A 22,320-nucleotide genomic window follows, 5' to 3' on the forward strand; every position below is an offset into this window, starting at 1 on the left:
ACAACGCCACCTGGGCCGTCCCAGGACACCTGCTGCTGCCGCTGATGGACACAATATGGCAAGATTCTGCTGCTTTGTTCGCAAACTATTGGCTTATAATAACTAAGAAAAATAATATATTTATTTTTTAAAAATAACAAAGTATTAATACTTTAAGTTGTACATATTAAAAAAACGATTTAAAATACTCTCAGTGTAACATATCATATCACATATTTTAATTAGCCCTATAAAATGAACCTTTCTTTTAAAAATGTAAACGCTCTTTAGTTTAACTGGAAGTTAGTTTTATGACTGATTTAAATGTATTAAGTCAGCAAGTTTTTTTCAAACAAATAACCATACCGATTTGTAAAATAATGTCATAGTTTATTTATTCACAGTATAAAAATGATAAATTAGATAACATTGTAAATACAGTCAAATATTATAGTACAATCAATTGAATAAAAGCTAGAGTCTCTTAAAGTCTGTTCATCAAGTATTGGTTTTCCGGCCGATGACTGAATTGATCCAGTCCATGTAGTTGATCACTTTAGTGTAGACTCCTGGTTTGTTAGTGCGCCCACAGCCGTCCCCCCAGCTGATGATCCCATACAGGAAGCTGACATCACCCTTTGCACAAGCCAGGGGCCCCCCGGAGTCGCCCTGGGGAAAACCACAGATGAGTTCGCCGCCTGCACATAAGTAAACTTACATACAGTGATCAAAGTACAAACAGCTGACTCACACACAAAACATGAGCTATTCATTAAGATTTACCCTTACCCCTTGGCATTTAATTCAAGAGTGAATGTTTAATAGAGCATCTCGTGTGAGTGGACTGTAAAGTCTTCCTCCTAAGTTCCACAGCATTAGACTCTTATGCTCAATCAAGTTTACCAACCTTTCTTTGTTCAATTCAATTCAATTCAATTTATTTTTGTTACACCTGGAATCATAACAGTAGTTGACTCGGAGGGCGAAAGTGAGAACAGATGAAACAATGTTCATGGGGACTTGGCAATGTTCCAGCGTCCCCTGTCCTTAGACATAATGTCCCAGCGTCCCCTGTCCTTAGACAAATGTCCCAGCGTCCCCTGTCCTTAGACATAATGTCCCAGCGTCCCCTGTCCTTAGACAAATGTCCCAGCGTCCCCTGTCCTTAGACAAATGTCCCAGCGTCCCCTGTCCTTAGACAAATGTCCCAGCATCCCCTGTTCTTAGACATAATGTCCCAGCGTCCCCTGTCCTTAGACAAATGTCCCAGCGTCCCCTGTCCTTAGACAAATGTCCCAGCATCCCCTGTCCTTAGACATAATGTCCCAGCGTCCCCTGTCCTTAGACAAATGTCCCAGCGTCCCCTGTCCTTAGACAAATGTCCCAGCGTCCCCTGTCCTTAGACAAATGTCCCAGCGTCCCCTGTCCTTAGACATAATGTCCCAGCGTCCCCTGTCCTTAGACAAATGTCCCAGCGTCCCCTGTCCTTAGACAAATGTCCCAGCATCCCCTGTCCTTAGACATAATGTCCCAGCGTCCCCTGTCCTTAGACAAATGTCCCAGCGTCCCCTGTCCTTAGACAAATGTCCCAGCATCCCCTGTCCTTAGACATAATGTCCCAGCGTCCCCTGTCCTTAGACAAATGTCCCAGCATCCCCTGTCCTTAGACAAATATCCCAGCGTCCCCTGTCCTTAGACAAATGTCCCAGCGTCCCCTGTCCTTAGACAAATATCCCAGCGTCCCCTGTCCTTAGACAAATGTCCCAGCGTCCCCTGTCCTTAGACAAATGTCCCAGAATCCCCTGTCCTTAGACAAATGTCCCAGCATCCCCTGTCCTTAGACAAATATCCCAGCGTCCCCTGTCCTTAGACAAATGTCCCAGCATCCCCTGTCCTTAGACAAATGTCCCAGCATCCCCTGTCCTTAGACATAATGTCCCAGCGTCCCCTGTCCTTAGACCATTCTTCTCGGTAAGGAAATACCACCAAACATCTTTGGGAAAAAGTAGAAACCTTGAGGAGTTCCAGAGTAAAGGAGCAATCTGACTCCCTCAGATGGACAGGCGGACACGCTTCAATTTGCAAAGGACGGTCAATGGTCAATTAGTTATAGGACGGGGTCAGCAAGAGATTTTTGTGTCTGTAAATTATGATCCAAATTCAAATGTAACAGGAGTAGGTAGTATTCTCTTCCTTTTGCTGACCACAAACACTTAGGCCAGGAAACAGTCTGTAAATATTAGATAGACTGTCATTATCCTTTTAAACAATTGCTGTTGTTATGTCAATGCAATTTGGCGACTCTAAAAGGTGTGTCGGATCAGTGGACTGTACTGGACTTACCTGGCAGGCATCAGCGCAGCCGTTGAGCCCGGCACAGAGCATGTCGGACGTGAGGTGGTTGCCGTAGACTTCAGGTTTTCTGCAGGATTCGTGGGAGATGAGCTTGACGCCGGCCTCCTGTAAACTGGAGTAGCCCTCAGCCTCTGACAAGAAACAGCCCCGTTACCACAGCGACCACTATTACCACCTAGTCATACAGGTCAGACCACACATTTACTAACATGCTCATGTGTACGATATATCCACAGTTTGATTTATTTTGGTGATGTTTATAATGTTACATGTTAGTTCGTGAGCAGTAGATGTGACATAGGTAGAGGTATAACTGTTACCTAGCAACCGTGTGGTAAACAAGGGCCAAAATCCATATAATAGATTTGCCAAATTATAATACCTGATAACTGCTTTATTTTGTTAAATGCTTGTTAAACTGTTAGAAACATGTTTAAATGTTGTTTAAGTTGCATTTTTTATAGAATGTCGCTTATTGATGACATCACAGAGGGATTCTGTTAGAACTCAGCTCTATTCTTGTAAAGGCCAATTTCATTTTTACATTTTCTTCACAAACTGCAACTTGACTGACAGGCAATATCACACCAAACTAAATACTAATTAGACAAATATGAAAACTTCAGAAGCAGAAAACTTCAGAAGCACTTTAAGGGTTCGTTTTTGTTTTTTTTGCCACACTTAAAATTGTAATATATTTTCATTGTAATGCTTCTTTGCCAATAATCACCCAATCCAAGAAACACAAAACAAAGCAGTTTCTAAGTCTGTGGTTGATTTCTGTGGCGGATAATAAGAAGTTTGTTTGTTTTATTTTTTCAATCCACTCACTCACGTTATTGCAATCAGCAAAAATAACGGATTCTTTGTTTTAAAAAGGACACTTAAATGCCATCTCTGTGGGAGGTTTGAACGTGATGTTTAAGTTCCGTTGGGGCCGCGTCATCACTCACTCTCACGTATGTATCCCCAGCCGCTGATCATGCAGCAGTAGTTGTCAGGGAAGGTCATGCCTTTGTCCGGGAGGCAGATGGGGCGAATGAAGGGGGTTTTCCTCACGCAGCGTCCGTCTTGCTTCTTCAACTTGATCAAAACTGAGACAAATATGGAAAAACAAAAAAAAACATATTAAATGGCAAGTGCTAGACTCCGAGACTCCTTTGGCCCACGAAAACGCCTCACTGCTCTATGACTGTGTGTGTTGATGTGTGCATCTGTTGGCTTGGGGGGGTGGGGGGGCACAGCTGTCGGGATCCACAGCTGTGCGCACGGACACCCCTCTTGAGTGGGCCTTGCGGTTTCTCAAAGTGGACAAGAGGTCTCCAAGTTTGTATGACTCACCGCATTTGTGCAAGTGTTCAAGTAATTACCGATGTCGTGCAGCGTGGGGTTGAACACGGAGAACTGTTTGGGGAAGATGTACTCGTCCACTCCGAAGACTTTGGTGTTGGCGTCCGTGACGTTGAATCGGTGCTGTCCGAACACCACGCGGATCTGGGACTTCAACGGGCTGTAAGAGGATGAACAAACAGAAACGTGAATGACAAAGGCTGCGTTCAGCAATCGCAGCCAAAGGTGAAACATAGACACTCTCCCACTCTTAGAAGACAATGTTATTAACGTCTTATTACATTATGATAACTTTATATGAGACTCTTTGACCTTAAACAACAAGACCGGGCATGACAAGGAAATGTATGCATTCTTATGTAAAGGGCATGTGGGTGCGTGACATGCTTTTAGGTTTCCCTCCAACTGAATGCTTGTCTAAATATAGCCTGTTCATAAAGCTGAAGGGGTCAAAGTCTTTAAACCGCATGCCAGGTGAACTATACTTCTACTGCAAGGGGCACCATGTAAAACGACCAACAACAAGCATAAAGAATGCCTTTGTTGTCATTTCATGTCAATTCCGATCGTGCATTCTATTGAAACTTTGCTCCGTTGCGTGGTTCGTACTTGCGGAAGAAGCAGTGCGCCGCAGAGACGACCCAGCAGGAGGAGACGAGCGTCCCGGCGCAGAACCCGCTCTGTCCGATGTAGATGGCGACGATCCAGGGGTGCGTCCCGGGCAGCGCCGACGTGCCCCCCATGATGCGGGCCGTGGCGATCGACAGGCGCTTCTTATGCTTCTTCCCGCACTGGGCCTTTTTAGGCTTCCGCCGCTTATCGACGTTCATGATTATTCTCGTGATGCCCCGCGAAGCAGCTGCAAGAGAGAAATAAAGCGATTATCTGACATGCAGGCTATGAATTGTGATCAGCTACTACTTATCCAACATTTGCAAGCTCGCTGCTGGCTGAGTCTACCATGGAAGATAGTGTTTTCTTGCAGCTTTTAGCGATTTTCATTCAAATTGCTATCACAATTCGCCTTGGAACGCTAACACAGGCCTGTCTGAAGGGTGATAGTGTTTTTGCTGCAAATCCTATGTTGGTGAGGAGCAGATGCAGGAGCGGGTGCATTGTGTGCATCCCGTTGGCGTCATGACCGGGGGGCCCGCCTGTGCCAGGGCCCACTCACTGCATTAACATTTGGCCGCACCTGACACGTTGAATCAGCCTGACTCAAGCCTTCGTCCCCCGATCTCGTTGAGCCCACCTCCTTAAAAAACCACAAAAACCACGCTCCACTTTCTGAAGGACCGTGACTCAAGCCCAAGCATCTCGGTTTTGACTTTTTCCACAAATTCTGATATCTAATTAAAACTGAAGTTGTTGTAAGCGAGCTCTTGCATATTTTTAGTGTCGCTCACAACGTGGTGCAAACTGCGAGAGTGGTGAAGTGATGCAAGTTCTCACACCGCGACAAGTGCCAAGAAGACAACGACTTCACCACTCACGCACTCATGTATTTCCTCTGCAAATGTAATCATTGTGTTAATGGTGGTTAGTCGGGTCTGTTTTGTGATACTTTAGTCAATAATAACACAGTAAATGTAGAGGATTTGAGGGAGAGGAGCGTTCATTTAATTCAGGATAAAATAGTGTTGGTTTTTTTAACACTTTTTTTGTAATTGAGTTGACAAATAACATGTTATTATAATTAAAATTTGATTAGTTGCACAACCTCACTTTACAATCGCCAGACAGAACCAAAATATCTGAACTTGGAAGAAACAGATGCAATAAATTCAGTAGAGAACACACATTAAATTAAACACACATTAAATGAAAGTGCCATTCTGCAAATTCTCCTCGTTGCTTTAGGATTATTTTCACCCTGAACTAAACAATAAACAACTTATGATCTCAAAAATCTGCTTCTAACACAATCAAACACCAGATTCGACTCGGAATGTCTCGCTGCAAACTTTACAGACAAGTGTTGTCCATATGTCACTACATCAACCCATGCTAAACATTTCAATTAACTCTGCCAGCTAAATGTAACCCAGATGGCACGTACTCCAGTCTTGTCAACAGTTCCATATCTGTTTATACCTATGCACTTCCTACAAAACATGAGGCGCAGAGCATTTCCACACTCACAGACAGGCTGGAAGCAGGAGGGCACGCTGCAGAACTCCCAGGAGATGGCGCCGTCGCTCAGAGTGTAGCACCACGGCATCTTATCCCCATCTGGGTTCCTGCAGATGGAGAGCCAAGTGAGAGGAGCAGCTCTGTGTGAAGACCGTGCATCATCCGGGACTTTGCACGGGCCATTTCTGTGTGTTTAAGGAGCTTATGCGGAGCAACAGAAATGATCAAAGAGCTGCTTTCATTGTCTTTGACCTTATTTACAGTGTGTGGATAAAGCTGGATCTCGCTCTCTGATGTCTGGGATGTTTTAGGATATGTGCCATTGGGTCTCTTTGTAAGGAAAGTTACCATAGCAACACCGAGAACTGAAGACAGCAGGCGCAAATACACAGAGATACGTCTAAATTCACAGTTTGCCATAAATGTAGCTCGTCATTAGGTAAATTGTTCACATGTTTTAAAGTCTAAAAATGCTGATTTCAAGTTTAAAAAGTTAGGATTGAGCTTAAACTGCCTAAATTAAGTCTCAAATGTAAGCCAATAGAGCTCACGAATCATCAGGAGTTTTCTGTTAGGCTATATGTTTGATTAATGAGATTTAAAATGCTAAATATAAAATGTAAGTATTCTGACACTGTGAAATGATGAATGTTTTTACTGCAGCTTATCGTTCTGTTCTATCGTGTTTTACTTTTTTAACGTCCTTTTGGCTAAAGTGGAGACTGTTTTGCACTGATGCCAAAAATCACGCTGCATGTTGTCTTGCTGTAAGATTCGGGGTTGGTAAGTAAAGGTGGGCGATATATCGAAAAATGTATCAAATAGTGAGTATTGTTTCTGGTAAAAAATCTAGTTTTGTTATAATTGTTTATATAATGTGATATTTCTTTACTTTTGTGGGTAATTTTATTGACAAGCGAGACTGAAACAGGGCTAAACCAGAGACAAAGCAGGACTAAAACAGAACTAAAGCAAGACTAAAACAGGATTAAACCAGAGGCAAAACAACGACTTAAACAGGACTAAAACAGCATTAAACAGGGATAAACTAGGACTAAAGCAAGACTGTGACAGGACAAAAATAAGACCAAAACAGAATTTAACCAGAAACAAACATGGACTAAAGCAAGATTAAAACAGTACTAAAGCAGGATTAAACCAGACACAAAACAAGAACTAATGTAAGACTAAAACCTTTCTTCTCCAAGAACTAAAACAAAACTGAACTAAATAAAAAACAAGACTAAAGCAAGACTAAACAATGGAGAAAAGCAGGACTGACATATCATAAAACATAATATAGTCTAAATATCATTATCGGGATACTTCATCAAAGTCAAATGTGTGTTAATATAATCTAAATCCTTCTTATGAAGTCGGACAAACGATTCCTAAACCACGTTACGGTCGGCACGTTTCAGAAGCACTTGAGTTGTCATGAGCACCGACCTGCAGTAGGCGTGCCGCCCCAGGCCTCTGAGCGACGAGGCGACCACCGTGCCCACGTGCAGCTCGTTGTACAGCAGGTCCGAGTCCCAGGGCAGACAGAGGGCCCCGGAACGCGTGGTGCCCGCCAGGCCCCTGTAGCCCGCGCCCCGCCTGCTGTAGCACTCCGTCTGAGGCTCTGCACAAACCACACTGTCACACCACATTCAGCAGCACGGCCCTGATGTAAACTAATAAAGAAGACACTGATCAATTGCAACGTAATTACTTTTCCTCCATTTGCAATAGACTGTGTCAGAGCTTGTTCTTCTGTTTGTGTTAACAACCACAGCTGCACGACTTCACAGGCTCATGTCTTCACTTGTTAATCGAACAGTGTTACGAACAAGGCGTACACACTACTCTACACTGATGCAACTATGAAGTCATATGTTATTATTATTCTATATTTACAGCAGAGACCATTCCTCACCCAAGCTGCAGTCGTGTCCGCTGTACCCTCTTTGACAGTAGCACACTTTTTTTCCGGTGGAAGTGATCAATCGACACAAACCTTCATTCTGACAAGGATTGGAACGACACGCTGAAAACACAAGGCATGTCAGTTTTAATATTCAATTTTGTCATGTTCCTGTGTTTGACATGTCTGGCACTGATGCCTGTGTAACAAGATGTTTTAGATATCTATTTACATCAGCTTATATAAGAGAAGATAAGATAAGATATTCCTTTATTGTCCACACATGGGGAAATTTTGGTGTTACAACGCAGTAGATACAGGAGGAAAGGACAGATAACTTATAGGAAGTTTTTTTTTAAAAACACTCTTAATAGAAGAACTCTTATAAACAAAAACAAAAACTCTTATTAACAAAACTCCTGTAGACAGGTACTCTCATATCTTAAATGGAGGGAAGAAAATAAAAATAAAAATAGCCGGCATAAGACAAATAATAATAATAATAATGGTAAAGTAAACACTCTTATTTACATCAGTTGTATGCACATGTATATTTAGTCCTCACAGTCTAGGCAGGGATGTATGTATTTCTAAAGCGCTTTTTAGACCTGGAGTATGAATGAAAAATCACACATTTGTCCGCCTGTGCGTGTCTGAAGAGCTGCAACCTCGCTTTCTGCAGATACCATCCCCTGTCACGCTGATACCGAACAGTCCGGGGAGCGTGACACCATCAAAAGCCCGCGTTAAAAGCCCGTGATCGTCCCACCGGCGCAGTGAGAACACCTCGAGGACCGGCGGGGCGCGTCCTCAGCACCACTTCTGACTCACCGTGAGTCACTTAATCGGGCTTTTCTTCCAAAGCATGTTACTCCTGTCGCTAAGGAGCCGCGATCAAAGAAAGGGTTGGGCATGGATGGCTTCTGTGAGGTGATGTGGGACTGTTACTAAGGAGGGGAGTTTATGAGGCGTGTGAAAAGTGAATGAAGTTGTGGCTTTTCTTTTTCTTTTCTTTTTTTTACACGCTTTTTATAACAGGGCTTCTTTCGTCGCGTGAAAATACCTGTTTCACGCCAATCCCCAAAGACAAACAAACAATCACGTCGGAGCTGACCTGTGTAGTACACCCTTTCACAGCTTATTTCCCCCGCCACACATGTGCACTGCTCCACATTGCGGAGGTGAATTCGTCCCCAAGACTCTCCGGTGTCATAATAGCGTAGGTGTACGGTTTCGTAGCAGTTCTCTGAAAAGGAGCAGACGGGGGGAGAAAAAAAACATAAAAGACTGTGATTTGAAACAGGAGAGGTGAAGAAAAACCCCCAGTGGGACCCACATAAATGACATGACAATGCTTTTCAAACTCAAAAGCATGACAATTGTAAAATGCAGACAATGCAAAGATTTAGGCGAATGTGTGACTGAGTTTCGCACCAGATTTCAAATATTATGTATGTTTTGCTACATTGACAAGAGTAAATGGTTGAATCTTTATTTGTCTTTGGAGGATGCTGTGAAAATGCAGAAAAATGTTCAAACTCAGAGGAATGTTAACCAATCAAACTGTATATGATTTTCATTTCATAACTGTGAACAGACTCTGAGAAGCATGTGGCGCGCAGATTGTCGTAAAGTCACAGAAAAACAACGGTGGAAAGTGGGTGAATAGAGGGTCCCGCAGCCTGACCCGTCCAGACGCTCTGAAACACCTACTCTGCTCGCACCGCCGGCCGCCGTGGCTCTCGGGACAGGAGCACTCAAACTCCTGACGTCCAAATGCCGAGCACGAGCCGTTGTTCTGACAGGGGCCGGACAGGCACGGGTCGAGGGTCCGTCTGGAATTGTGGAGAACTGCAAAACAAAATGTAATGTGAGTGTGTTTACGGCGAGTAAACACGTGTAAACATGTCGACGTGAAGCTTCAGCTGTAGTTTAAGGACATGAATGTAACAAAAAGTATTACATGTCTTTCATTATGTGATATTTTCTTATACAAATGTGATATTTGATGTGTAAAATTGGTATATATATATTGTAAACTTACAACTAAAACTTAAACTTACGTAAACTTACAAAACTCTTATAAAAACACACTTGTTTATAAGTTTCTTCTATTAAGAAGTTATCTGTCCTTTTCCTCTGTATCTGCCTGCGTTGCAACAATGAAATTTCCCCAATTGTGGACAATAAAGGATTATCTTATTTTATCTTATCTTGAACCCTAAAAATGAACAGAGCCAGGTTTCATTTTAACTTAATTCAGTCGACATATTGCAACCAAATCTGATTTCATTTTGAGCAAACTAGATCTAACTGAAAATTGGTAGAAAAAAAGTTTTGCCTCATTCTTTTGAGTTAAAATCTTTAACTCAAAAGATCTCTGTGTCTGTGTGTGAGAAAAACATACTTTTACAATGTCGCATATAAATCTATGACTGCAAGTTGATAAATGAAAGCGTAAACGAGCATATTCAGGCGCAGATTGAAGAATATTGGTGTTTCCATGTGAGAAAACAAAGTGACCAAGACAAACGGGTCTCGTCTCGCCTTTATAACTGTTACCTTCTGGATCATTCCGCTCTTGAACACAAAAGCCATATTTCCTGTCCCGGTCAAAATTATGAGTCAGAGAGCACCTGAAAAAAATACAAATTAAATGATTATTCACTTGACTATTTTAGTGGATTCCCTGCACCCTGCAACAGAATAATGACCTAAGTGACAATGACCTCACGCTTCAAACTCATACTGTAATACATCCAGAGTAGTATTACAGTATAAGTATGTGTATTTGACCATGTATATACAAAGGATGGCCTGCTTCAACTTGCTGCAATTTGTGTCTAACATCTCAACTATTTATTTGAAATCTAATAAATATGTCATGTAATTCAAGGGAAATCGTTTGCGCAAATCCAGCATTGAGTAATGTGAGAACTGCTTGACAACAAAGGCTTTAGATTGACATTGTCGGTTACAAAATGCTGCAAGATTGTTAGTTTCGCTCGCGACAGTTGGACCTGATGTAGACAAGACGTTGCTTTCATTCTGCGCCAACGACAGACTGTCCAGACACACTTCATGGGGACAGTGTCTTGCACAAAAGCACAACGACACTGGTCACTGGTCTAGAGTCGGGTTAGAACAGCCAAGTATCTGGTTGTATAGACCCTTTAACATTTCGTCAATGGAATTTCCCCATGTGGGACAATAAAGGATTATCTTATCTTATCTTAAATTAAAAAAAAACAATAGTGGCAAAAGTGAAGTGAGAATAATGTGATTTCAATGGAGAAATTGGGATTAACCACAGAATGTAACAAAATATGAAGGTGGTTTTGGCACGTAAAAACACTCAGATACATGTGAGTGATGTCAGAGCCTGATTTAAACACATTTACTATTGTGTTTAATATTAAGTGTTAATTTTAAATGGAGATTATGACAGATATTGAGCCTTTTTAATAAGATAAGATAAGATAAGATAAGATATTCCTTTATTGTCCCACATGGGGAAATTTCATTTGGTGCAACGCAGGTAGATCCAGAGGTAGATACAGAAGAACAGATCACTTATAGGAAGTCTGAAAAACACTTTCAGTAGAAGATCTCCTATAAATAAATAAAAACTCCCATAGACAAATAAATACATAAATACCATTGCATGTGATCCCGACAGTAATTGCACATGAATATGTGTCACGACAGCACATAGATTGCACATGAATTTCACAGTAATTGCACATATGACAGAATTGCACATCAGTATTAGGTTAGGTCAGTATTGCGACGGGATAACGTGACGATCTCCGGGTAAGACGACAGTTCTCCGCAGTTTCATGAGTTCCTCCTTTGTGGAAACGCGGTACGAGCCGGGGGGCGGGGCCGGAGCCGGGGGGCGGGGCCGGAGCCGGGGGGCGGGGCCGGAGCCGGGGGACTCAGAGCCAAGACACATCGCCACGACACGACGAAAACACTCAATCCAGCCGAATAAAGTCAAAACAAGTTAATTTAAAGCGATTCCAGTGCGTGTCCCGATCGTTCGTGAAGTTCCTCTTTCATATAAACGTGTATATAAACGTGTACCGACGACACGCCGTACTTTAGCGCGGCCGGAGGGCGCGGGGGGGGGGGCTGGTGGGCTCGCTCAGAGCTAGCTCACGTCACAACAACGCAACGAACGCAACGAAAAACGCTCAAATCCAGCCGAAAGAGTCAAAAACAGTTGAATTAAAAAACTATTCCAGCGCGTGTCCCTATCGTACAGTAAAATAGAAAAAATATACTAACTATATTTACAAAATATAGGAGATAAAGCACAATAAGTGTGAGAAAGACGAGAGAGCGTTTACACCGGGCTGCCAGCTGTACCAGCGCCTTATGACGTAATGAGGGCAAAATCCTACAAATAACCACAAATGATGCCTTTTGTCAAGCTCAGATCCTAATTTGAGGCTAGAAAATAGTATGTTTTCCGTATTTGGGCCTCAAAACTCCTGCCATGGACACAATGAATACCTCTGGAATGTACTTTTGTCAGCGGGAAAAAAGGCCATCACAACAAAATGGTCGACACAAACATCGCCGACGATCAAGGACTGGACGAACATCGTAACGGACATAAGAGAAATGTAAAAACTAACATTTAATTTAGAAAAGGACAAATTTGACCAACTCTGGACTCTTATTTTAATTGATCTGTGTCATGATTGTGTTTCCTTTGTTTTGTAATCGGTGTCAATTTGTAATGTTGGTTTTCATTTAGCTCTCTGGTCCTGTTTTGTGTCCGTTCTATGGTTTAAACTTTTTACAAATTGAAGGGAAAAAAGAAAGAAAATAGTGTGTTTTCCATCCTTTTTGATAAAGAAGCAAACTAACTGATATTTGTTATAAGTTATTTTTTGTTATAAAGACTTTTAATTGTTTGCATCCGATGTTAGTTCATGGATGATCTTCTTGCCTCCAGTCGCCTTCTTCCCAGATGTATTAACATTTCGATGACAGAGCATTTGAAAGGGTTAATATTCCAGCTCAAATCACTTCATCTTCTTGTCTGTTGCATGAATCCCTCATCAAGAACTATAATTAGATTTACCTGACTGCGCCCTGTTACTCTGCACTAAATGACTATTATTCGTGCAACAAATGATCGCGACACGCCTTCCTGTATCCCTCCGTTATCCTATAATTTCCTAGTGTTTTTTCTCCTCGCATTGGGAGTCGGCTTAAACTGATTTAAACGTATTTGGCACGAGATCAAAATGATTTGTCATGATATGTATTTGGTTTCCTGCCAAGAATGAATCCATGGTGAATTTTGCCTCTTTGTTCAATTTAAAAGAAAACTAGTCATAATTTATTTGCCACAGTTTTTTTTTTTTAATTTGTTTTCTGTTACAATTCAAATTTGTTCGAGGCATTGACTTATTCATTGTTCATTGTTTTATGTTGCGGCGAATCACCAAGACAAGTTCCTATTTGTGAATTCTGCAACTCCTTAACGCTTTAACCGATTTCAACAAGTTATACCTCATTACGATCGTTATTACTTTTGACAATTGAACAACTTGTACTTTTTGCAGTATTTTCAAAAGTATTAGTGCTTTTTTCCCATTGAAATGAATGGGGCATTAGAATTATTATTCTTTAGGCTTTATTCTTTAGGCTTTATTCTTTAGACTTTATTCTTTAGACTTTATTCTTTAGACTTTATTCTTTAGGCTTTACTCTTTAGACTTTATTCTTTAGACTTTATTCTTTAGGCTTTATTCTTTAGACTTTATTCTTTAGACTTTATTCTTTAGACTTTACTCTTTAGACTTTATTCTTTAGACTTTATTCTTTAGGCTTTATTCTTTAGGCTTTATTCTTTAGACTTTATTCTTTAGACTTTATTCTTTAGACTTTATTCTTTAGGCTTTACTCTTTAGACTTTATTCTTTAGACTTTATTCTTTAGGCTTTATTCTTTAGACTTTATTCTTTAGACTTTATCTTTAGACTTTATTCTTTAGACTTTATTCTTTAGACTTTATTCTTTAGGCTTTATTCTTTAGACTTTATTCTTTAGGCTTTATTCTTTAGACTTTATTCTTTAGACTTTATTCTTTAGACTTTATTCCATCCATCCATCCATCTTCTGCCGCTTTATCCGGGGCCGGGTCGCGGGGGCAGCAGTCTGAGCAGGGACTCCCAGACTTCCTTCTCCCCAGACACTTCCTCTAACTCCTCCGGGGGGATCCCGAGGCGTTCCCAGGCCAGCCGAGAGACATAGTCTCTCCAGCGTGTCCTGGGTCTTCCCCGGGGCCTCTTCCCGGTGGGACATGCCTGAAACACCTCCCGAGGGAGGCGCCCAGGAGGCATCCGGAACAGATGCCCGAGCCACCTCAGCTGGCTCCTCTCGACGTGGAGGAGCAGCGGCTCTACTCCGAGCTCCCCCCGTGTGGCCGAGCTCCTCACCTTATCTCTAAGGGAGCGCCCAGCCACCCGGCGGAGGAAACTCATTTCGACCGCTTGTATCCGCGATCTTGTTCTTTCGGTCACTACCCAAAGCTCATGACCATAGGTGAGGGTAGGAACGTAGACCGACCGGTAAATAGAGAGCTTTGCCTTTCGGCTCAGCTCCCTCTTTACCACAACGGTCCGATGCAGCGACTGCATCACTGCAGCCGCTGCACCGATCCGCCTGTCGATCTCACGCTCCATCCTTCCCTCACTCGTGAACAAGACCCCGAGATACTTGAACTCCTCCACTTGGGGCAAGGACACCCCACCCACCTGGAGAGGGCAAGCCACCTTTTTCCGGTCGAGAACCATGGCCTCGGATTTGGAGGTGCTGATTCTCATCCCAGCCGCTTCACACTCGGCTGCAAACCGTCCCAGTGCATGTTGCAGGTCCGGGTTTGATGGAGCCATCAGGACAACATCGTCTGCAAACAGCAGAGATGAGATCCTGTGGTCCCCAAACCGGACCCCCTCCGACCCCTGACTGCGCCTAGAAATTCTGTCCATAAAAATTATGAACAGAACCGGTGACACAGGGCAGCCCTGGCGGAGTCCAACATGCACTGGGAACAGGTCTGACTTACTGCCGGCAATGCGAACACAGCTCCTGCTCCGGTCATATAGGGACCGGACAGCCCTGAGCAAAGGGCCCCGGACCCCGTACTCCCGGAGCACCCCCCAAAGGACACCCCGAGGGACACGGTCAAAAGCCTTCTCCAGATCCACAAAGCACATGTGGACTGGTTGGGCAAACTCCCATGAACCCTCGAGCACCCGATGGAGGGTATAGAGCTGGTCCAGTGTTCCACGACCGGGACGAAAACCACTCTGCTCCTCCTGAATCCGAGGTTCGACTATCGGTCGGATTCTCCTCTCCAGTACCTTGGAATAGACCTTACCTGGGAGGCTGAGGAGTGTGATCCCTCTGTAGTTGGAACACACCCTCCGGTCCCCCTTCTTGAACAGAGGGACCACCACCCCGGTCTGCCAGTCCAGAGGCACGGTCCCCGAACGCCACGCGATGTTGCAGAGACGTGTCAACCAAGACAGTCCTACAACATCCAGATACTTTAGGTACTCAGGGCGGATCTCATCCACCCCCGGAGCCCTGCCACCGAGGAGTTTGCGGACAACCTCAGTGACTTCAGCTTGGGTGATGGATGAGCCAGCCTCCGAGTCCCCGTTCTCTACTTCCTCTTCAGAAGACGTGACTGAGGGATTAAGGAGATCCTCAAAGTATTCCTTCCACCGTCCGACGACATCCCCAGTCGAGGTCAGCAGGCCTCCACCCGCACCGTAAACGGTGTTTGTGAGACACTGCTTCCCCTTCCTGAGGCGCCGGACGGTTTGCCAGAATTTCTTTGGTGCCGACCGATAGTCCTCCTCCATGGCCTCCCCGAACTCCTCCCAGGCCCGGGTTTTTGCCTCTGCGACAGCACGAGCCGCGGCTCGCTTGGCCTGCCGATACCCGTCGATGACCTCCGGAGACCTACAAGCCAGAGTGGCCTGATAGGCCTCCTTCTTTAGTCTGACGGCATCCCTTACTTCCGGTGTCCACCACCGGGTTCGGGGGTTGCCGCCACGACAGGCACCGGAGACCTTGCGACCACAGCTCCGAGCAGCCGCATCAACAATGGAGGCGGAGAACATGGTCCACTCGGACTCAATGTCCCCAACCTCCCCCGGGACATGGGAGAAGCTCTCCCGGAGGTGCGAGTTGAATACCCTACTGACAGAGGGCTCCACTAGACGTTCCCAACAGACCCTCACAATGCGCTTGGGTCTGCCAAGTCTGTCCGGCTTCCTCCTCCGCCAGCGGATCCAACTCACCACCAGGTGGTGATCGGTTGACAACTCTGCCCCTCTCTTCACCCGAGTGTCCAAGACACGCGGCCGGAGGTCTGATGACACGACAACAAAGTCGATCATTGACCTCCGGCCTAGGGTGTCCTGGTGCCACGTGCACTGATGGACACCCTTGTGCTTGAACATGGTGTTCGTTATGGACAATCCGTGGCTAGCACAGAAGTCCAATAACTGAACACCGCTCGGGTTCAGATCGGGGAAGCCGTTCTTCCCGATCACCCCTCTCCAGGTGTCACTGTCATTGCCCACGTGGGCGTTGAAGTCCCCCAGTAGAACAACGGAGTCCCCGGTCGGTGCACTGTCCAGTACCCCTCCCAAGGACTCCAAGAAGGCCGGGTACTCTGCACTGCTGTTCGGCCCGTAGGCCGCCACAACAGTGAGAGACCTGTCCCCCACCCGAAGGCGGAGGGACGCGACCCTCTCATTCACCGGGGTAAACTCCAACACGTGGCGGCTGAGCTGAGGGGCTATCAGCAAGCCCACACCAGCCCGCCGCCTCTCCCCGCGGGCAACACCAGAGAAGTGGAGCGTCCAGCCCCTCTCGAGGAGATGGGTTCCAGAGCCCAAACTGTGCGTGGAGGTGAGGCCTAGACTTTATTCTTTAGGCTTTATTCTTTAGGCTTTATTCTTTAGGCTTTATTCTTTAGACTTTATTCTTTAGACTTTATTCTTTAGACTTTATTCTTTAGGCTTTATTCTTTAGGCTTTATTCTTTAGACTTTATTCTTTAGGCTTTATTCTTTAGACTTTATTCTTTAGACTTTATTCTTTAGACTTTATTCTTTAGGCTTTATTCTTTAGACTTTATTCTTTAGACTTTATTCTTTAGACTTTATTCTTTAGGCTTTATTCTTTAGACTTTATTCTTTAGGCTTTATTCTTTAGACTTTATTCTTTAGACTTTATTCTTTAGGCTTTATTCTTTAGACTTTATTCTTTAGGCTTTATTCTTTAGGCTTTATTCTTTAGACTTTATTCTTTAGGCTTTATTCTTTAGACTTTATTCTTTAGGCTTTATTCTTTAGACTTTATTCTTTAGACTTTATTCTTTAGACTTTATTCTTTAGACTTTATTCTTTAGACTTTATTCTTTAGGCTTTATTCTTTAGGCTTTATTCTTTAGGCTTTATTCTTTAGGCTTTATTCTTTAGACTTTATTCTTTAGACTTTATTCTTTAGCTTTAATGTAATTTTTTTGTCTATCAAACCTGACTTTTTATCTTAAGTAGTACCACCAGTACTACTTACACACATGTAGTACTCTTACACACATATTGTACTTTTACGCAAGAACGCAGACACTCGTAATGGCTTCAGCTTTTGCATATTATCTAGTTGGTAATAAACCCTTTCTGATTCTGATAAACTGATTTTAAAAAAGCTATTTAAAAAACTGAAACTAATGAACTGCTTTGTGTCGCTTGAATTACAAATCATCATTGTATTAATCAACAAGCTAATTCTGTCTCCATGTCTCGAAAGTTTGATATTTACTGGAGATTTCATGGAGCTATTTGTGTTTTCAAGACTTCAGAAATTCAACCCTTTATATCATTGTCTATGATTAGTCTGTGCCTGACATGAGCTGGTGTAGAAAACGTGTGTGACTTTCATTGAACAAAACTGCTTCACTGACACCGCGGTGACGAAGACAGTTATTGAATTAGGCATAGATCAGTGACAAAGTGCAGACTGAAGGACTCACCACGGCCTTGAGGACAGCACAGTGATGCAGTGGTGATGAATGCGTCCTCCCTGACGAAATGGGAATTTACACTCTTCCCCTGATGTGGTCAAAACTGCCACAAACAGAATCACATGTTTTCTTCACGATGATGTCAAAAAACTACTCATTCAAACTTGACAGAGATACAGACAAAAAAAATTATCCATGTGTAAAAAAATAGTCTTCAATAACTGACCTTTGCGGTTTGGACTCAGTTCCTCTTTTGAGCTGGACGTCAACAAACGCTGAAGCACAACCAAACTTGAGTTAATCTTTATCTTAATCTGTATTATAATGAAACACTGAGGTTCATGTGAAACTCACCGCGTGCGCGTCCATCAGGTTCAGAAGCAGCAGAGTCAGGTGAAGCATGCTGGAAACCTTGCAGCTTTTCAGAGACGCGTCCCGGAGCTGCGCGCTTTTACGCCCGTCACGTTACGTCTGTGGCTTTGAGCGCGCTGTGCCGGCGCGTGGTCATGAGAGACTTGGGGAACTCTGCAAGTTTGATCCCGTCCCGGACAACGATATCGTGCGGTATTGTGCAAACCCGCTGCGTCATTTAGGCTCGTCCGCGCTGAGGCATCTTCCCGCCCGGCGCGCACCTTTACGCCGCGGCTGTGCTCCGGAGCCGAGCCGCGGTCAGACTCTGAGGAGAGAGGTTTTTTCCCCCAAAGTGGAGGCGGGACACTAATGAGGGGGAGATCCTTTCCTCCTCCCTCTGCGTGCTGTCCCGGGGCAACCACCCTGATGTACACAGCAGGTATAACCCCAACACTACCCAGGCCTTATGGAAAAGGATGCACACTTATTGAAACATGGAGTAAGCCAGGATTATGACAATTTGCAGGAAGAAAAGTGAAATTACAATGTGCACATGTGTTTTCTTTTCTTTTTTCTTTTTTGTACCTGATCCAAGGATTTGTAATCAATGATGGAAAGGAAATGGCCCCGCTTTGGAGAGTGTGGTGCTAATTTAAGGCCCCTGGTTAACCACCACCAGGGCTGAAAGTTGTCAGCATTCCAGTAGTGACATGCTGTGTCAAGACAAACCTTAATCTAGCCTCTCATTTTCACCAGCTGTAATAAGCTCACTTCAGATGTGCTGCTAAAAATACCAGGAGGCTCAGGCCCGCAGCACGTGCAGGGCAGAGGCAGAACAAACTCAACTGAAGCAGGATTATTGTTAATTATTGACAATACAGCAAGTGCTCACATACAAAGATCTGCTCAAGAATACAAGGAAAGTTCAGACATGTTTCTTGAGTAGAAATGTAAAAGTGCTTAAATTCACACAGAATTTAAGAACTGTTGAAGTGTCAAATAAAGAATAGAGCCTTTTTTGGCCAACGAAAATAGTCAATAACTTAATTTTCCAACTTATTTTGATCTATTTAATTGAATTTGCTCAAAACCCAGGCTTTAACTCAGTATTATTAGCAAGATGTCACTATAGATTACATTTTTTCAGGTGTCTCAAACCTTATTGCACTTTCAGTCCAGTTAAAAGTAAGAGTAGAAAGTATATGTAGTGAAGTAAAAGCAAAAGGTATTCACAGTAACATTTTAGTACAGATACCTTAAGAATGACTTACAGTACTTTGTTACTCTGCACCACTGGACAGTACCTGACACACTTACAGGAATGCAGGAGTGTGAACATGGGGCGTTTTACAAGGTGAACTCGCGGTTAATAACTGAACTCACAAAGTATGAGACTTAATGAGGTTTGTTTAAGTTACAACCATTGAAGCTCTTTAATGAATGACAATTTGAACCGCCTGCGACCACAGAAACAGGAAGTACAGGCAACAAAGGCACCGACATGAATTTATAAGACATAAAATATCAAGAAAATAGTTAAATATCCAAGAAATTTTGAATCCTTCATGAGTCCAACTTAAATAAACCAACAAAATGTGTACCATGCTGTCATAAGGCATACTCTATAAGAAAAAAAACAAGTTATTGCTTTGCCTGGAATTTTCCGTAGTGTAGCATTAAACTCATCTATCTCCATGGAGACAAGCAGGTGGCAAGTTTCAGATCACGTGACCATGCTCGCAGTAAGAATGCATGTTTTCCAGGGCATCTTTGAGCAGGGAAAATAAATCAAAGAGAAATGAGTTTAACGCCATAGTGTGGAACATTCCAAAGCAAAGCACACACAATTTCCATGGAGACAAGCATGTTACGTAATGCCTCTTTAAGAATAAAATAAAATATGTTTGGAAGCAAGGCCCACGTTGGATCAGAGCAGACAGAGAGAACAAACCTTTCATCTGATTGTGAGCTCTAACGTGGCCAGAATGTGTGAGAATACATATGTTTGGAAGAACATAATCTAAAGACACCCAATCTAAACCAGGCATGTCCAAACGACGGCCCGGGGGCCAAATGCAGCAAGCAGACCAGTTTTTGTTGGCCCTCCGATTTCCTGCTAAGTTGGTCCAAACGACAAAATGTAGTACCGGTACTTTTTACTGTAAAATTGGAAAAATTCAAGCATTTTTATGTGATAACAACCTATTATTAATGTTCCAAGTCTAATTAAAGGTGTGGATGCTCATCGAACAATGCCAAATGCAACATTTTTAAGTATTCACTTTCAAATTCAACATTGTCGGGTTGTTTGTGGCCCTCTGCTCCATATAAGTTTCAAAATGCGGCCCTCGGTGAAAAAAGTTTGGACACCCCTGATCTAAACCTTTTGATCTTAACCCACCACCAACCTACAACTTAGACATACGCACTTTATTGTCCTGTTCTGTTTAACTGTCCAGGTAACTGTATTTACACTTGCAGGTAGAACTGATTTGTAGTTGGAGTTGTACTGCATAGAGGTGTATTGTACATAATTTATACACGATTATCTATAAAGTATGCCTTATTAAAATCTATTTAGCAAAAATATAAAACACACATTTCAAGCTTCTTCTGTGGTTGTTCTTGTCTTACTCTGGCTCATACAATTACCAAACAATATCAAAAACAAATCATTACTATTACAATTACACCCAATACTAAAAATGTAGACACCAGAATCTGTAACAAATATACAACACCAAATACTCTAATATTAATTTTTGGAGTGAAAATGTTCTGCTTTTTTTTTACATGCAGCTCGTAGATTCAGAAAACAGTGCCATTGGCTTTAAAAAGTGCATTAGTATAGTTTTTTGTTGTTGCATTTAGACGATTGTGGCCTTGTACAGTTCTGTCTTGCAGTCCTGACCCTCCGGGGGGATTCGGCCGTTCGGGGGCATCTGGACGCTCCTCATTTTGCTCTGGCATTGGCGAAGTTCGGCCACGTAGCCCTGGAAACTCAAGCTCAGCTCGGACTCCTCGCCCTGGGACGCCGACTCGGCCGCGCCCTCCTCCAGGTGAACGCCCTCCACGTCCATCACCTCCTGGACCGTCTGGGGCAGGTCCACTTTGATGACAGGTGACTTCGAGTTCGAGGTCGTGTCCGGCGTACAGTCTGTGGAGAAACAAGGGATTCAAGTCAGAGGGAAATCGTGTGTTATGCTTCGGGAATCATACTTAGTTCATTCCTATAGACATATTCTCTTCAATCAGAGTGCAGTACTCTTACTCAAAATGTCCATATTCTAAATACATATTACTTTCTGTCTTTGCTTATGAACTACAGTCGGCAGTTACTAACTAAACTCCTATTTTTATATTTAATATGAACGCAGAAGCCACCAAAAATAAAAACAAACACAAATCTGTCCTCAAGTATTGTTACCCAAGAACCCTTTTGGTAAATTCAACATTTCAGCCACTGGAGTATTGTAAATATATCTGAACTAGTTAAAAGTACTGTGCTAGGCAAAATTGGTGACTCTAAATTGGCCCTAGTGAACGAATGTGAGAGTGAATAATTGTCTGTAATGTCTATATCTATGTGTTAACCCTGCGACGAGTTGGCCACTGTCCAGGGTGTGCCCCGCCTAAGGCCCAAAGTCACTGGTATAGGCTCCAGTCACCCGCGACCCCGAAAGGGAACAAGCGGTAGAAAATGGATGGATAGTTAAAAGTACTTCTAAGGGTGCGTTTTGGGATGTGAGCCCAGTTTAATCACGATCCAGACTTGGTTTTGGTCCTGTTTTAGTCTAGTTTATTCCCAGATTTAGACTAAGTTAAGTCCCTATTTTCAATGCAATGCGAGTGTGAACGCACCTTTAATTATAATAACTTATAATAAAGGTTTTATTCATTTCGATTCTTTCAGGGAATTGATACAGTATTCCTTTCCACTGACAGACACCACTTGGACAGATCTGCATATTGAGCAGTTGGTGTTCAAAGTGGACACTCTGCCACTCTTTGTGTGGGCGCACGAACAACAACTTCCTGTGGACAATTGTAAAAAGTTGCGTAACAGACAAATTGCACAAAACTACAATGCCAGTGAAGTCATCAAGGTTTGTGACTAAAACTTAACATCATAGGCGTCACAGTTTGTTGCATCTCCCACACGTATTTAGTGTAAATATATT

The 22,320-nt window shown here is 43.2% G+C and overlaps 2 protein-coding genes across 4 annotated transcripts in view; both read right to left on the reverse strand.

Moving 5' to 3' along the window:
- Positions 1 to 423: 423 nt before the first annotated feature.
- Positions 424 to 18,377, reverse strand: LOC140372166 (hepatocyte growth factor activator). The gene is made up of 14 exons (XM_072459447.1): positions 18,258 to 18,377; positions 18,015 to 18,063; positions 17,798 to 17,891; positions 10,286 to 10,359; positions 9,437 to 9,574; positions 8,838 to 8,969; positions 7,736 to 7,846; positions 7,267 to 7,441; positions 5,827 to 5,924; positions 4,294 to 4,543; positions 3,705 to 3,844; positions 3,288 to 3,428; positions 2,323 to 2,465; positions 424 to 648 (listed from the first exon to the last, which is right to left on the reverse strand). The coding sequence occupies exons 1-14, from the start codon at positions 18,375 to 18,377 to the stop codon at positions 478 to 480; spliced, it is 1,836 nt and encodes a 611-aa protein (XP_072315548.1). The 3' UTR covers positions 424 to 477.
- Positions 18,378 to 21,000: 2,623 nt separating this feature from the next.
- The window catches only part of rgs12a (regulator of G protein signaling 12a), a 31,620-nt gene continuing 30,300 nt past the window's right edge, over positions 21,001 to 22,320 (reverse strand). For all 3 annotated transcript variants that reach the window (XM_072458593.1, XM_072458595.1, XM_072458594.1), the window contains one exon: positions 21,001 to 21,296. In XM_072458593.1, coding sequence (XP_072314694.1) covers positions 21,007 to 21,296 — 290 coding nt within the window. In that variant the 3' untranslated portion in view covers positions 21,001 to 21,006. The remainder of the gene's footprint in view (positions 21,297 to 22,320) is intronic.

The sequence above is a fragment of the Eucyclogobius newberryi genome, unplaced genomic scaffold (assembly GCF_026437365.1).
Source record: "Eucyclogobius newberryi isolate DKJ021-1_F unplaced genomic scaffold, fEucNew1.0.hap1 SCAF_22, whole genome shotgun sequence".
Taxonomy (NCBI): domain Eukaryota; kingdom Metazoa; phylum Chordata; class Actinopteri; order Gobiiformes; family Gobiidae; genus Eucyclogobius; species Eucyclogobius newberryi.

Excerpts from the sequence above, each read along its gene's own strand:
- LOC140372166 (XM_072459447.1), bottom strand. The coding sequence starts at position 18,377 with ATGACGCAGCGGGTTTGCACAATACCGCACGATATCGTTGTCCGGGAC. Across the intron at positions 18,064-18,257 it reads GCGCGCTCAAAGCCACAGAC|CGTTTGTTGACGTCCAGCTC; the intron begins GTAACGTGACGG and ends GTTGTGCTTCAG. Across the intron at positions 7,442-7,735 it reads CGGACACGACTGCAGCTTGG|AGCCTCAGACGGAGTGCTAC; the intron begins GTGAGGAATGGT and ends TGGTTTGTGCAG.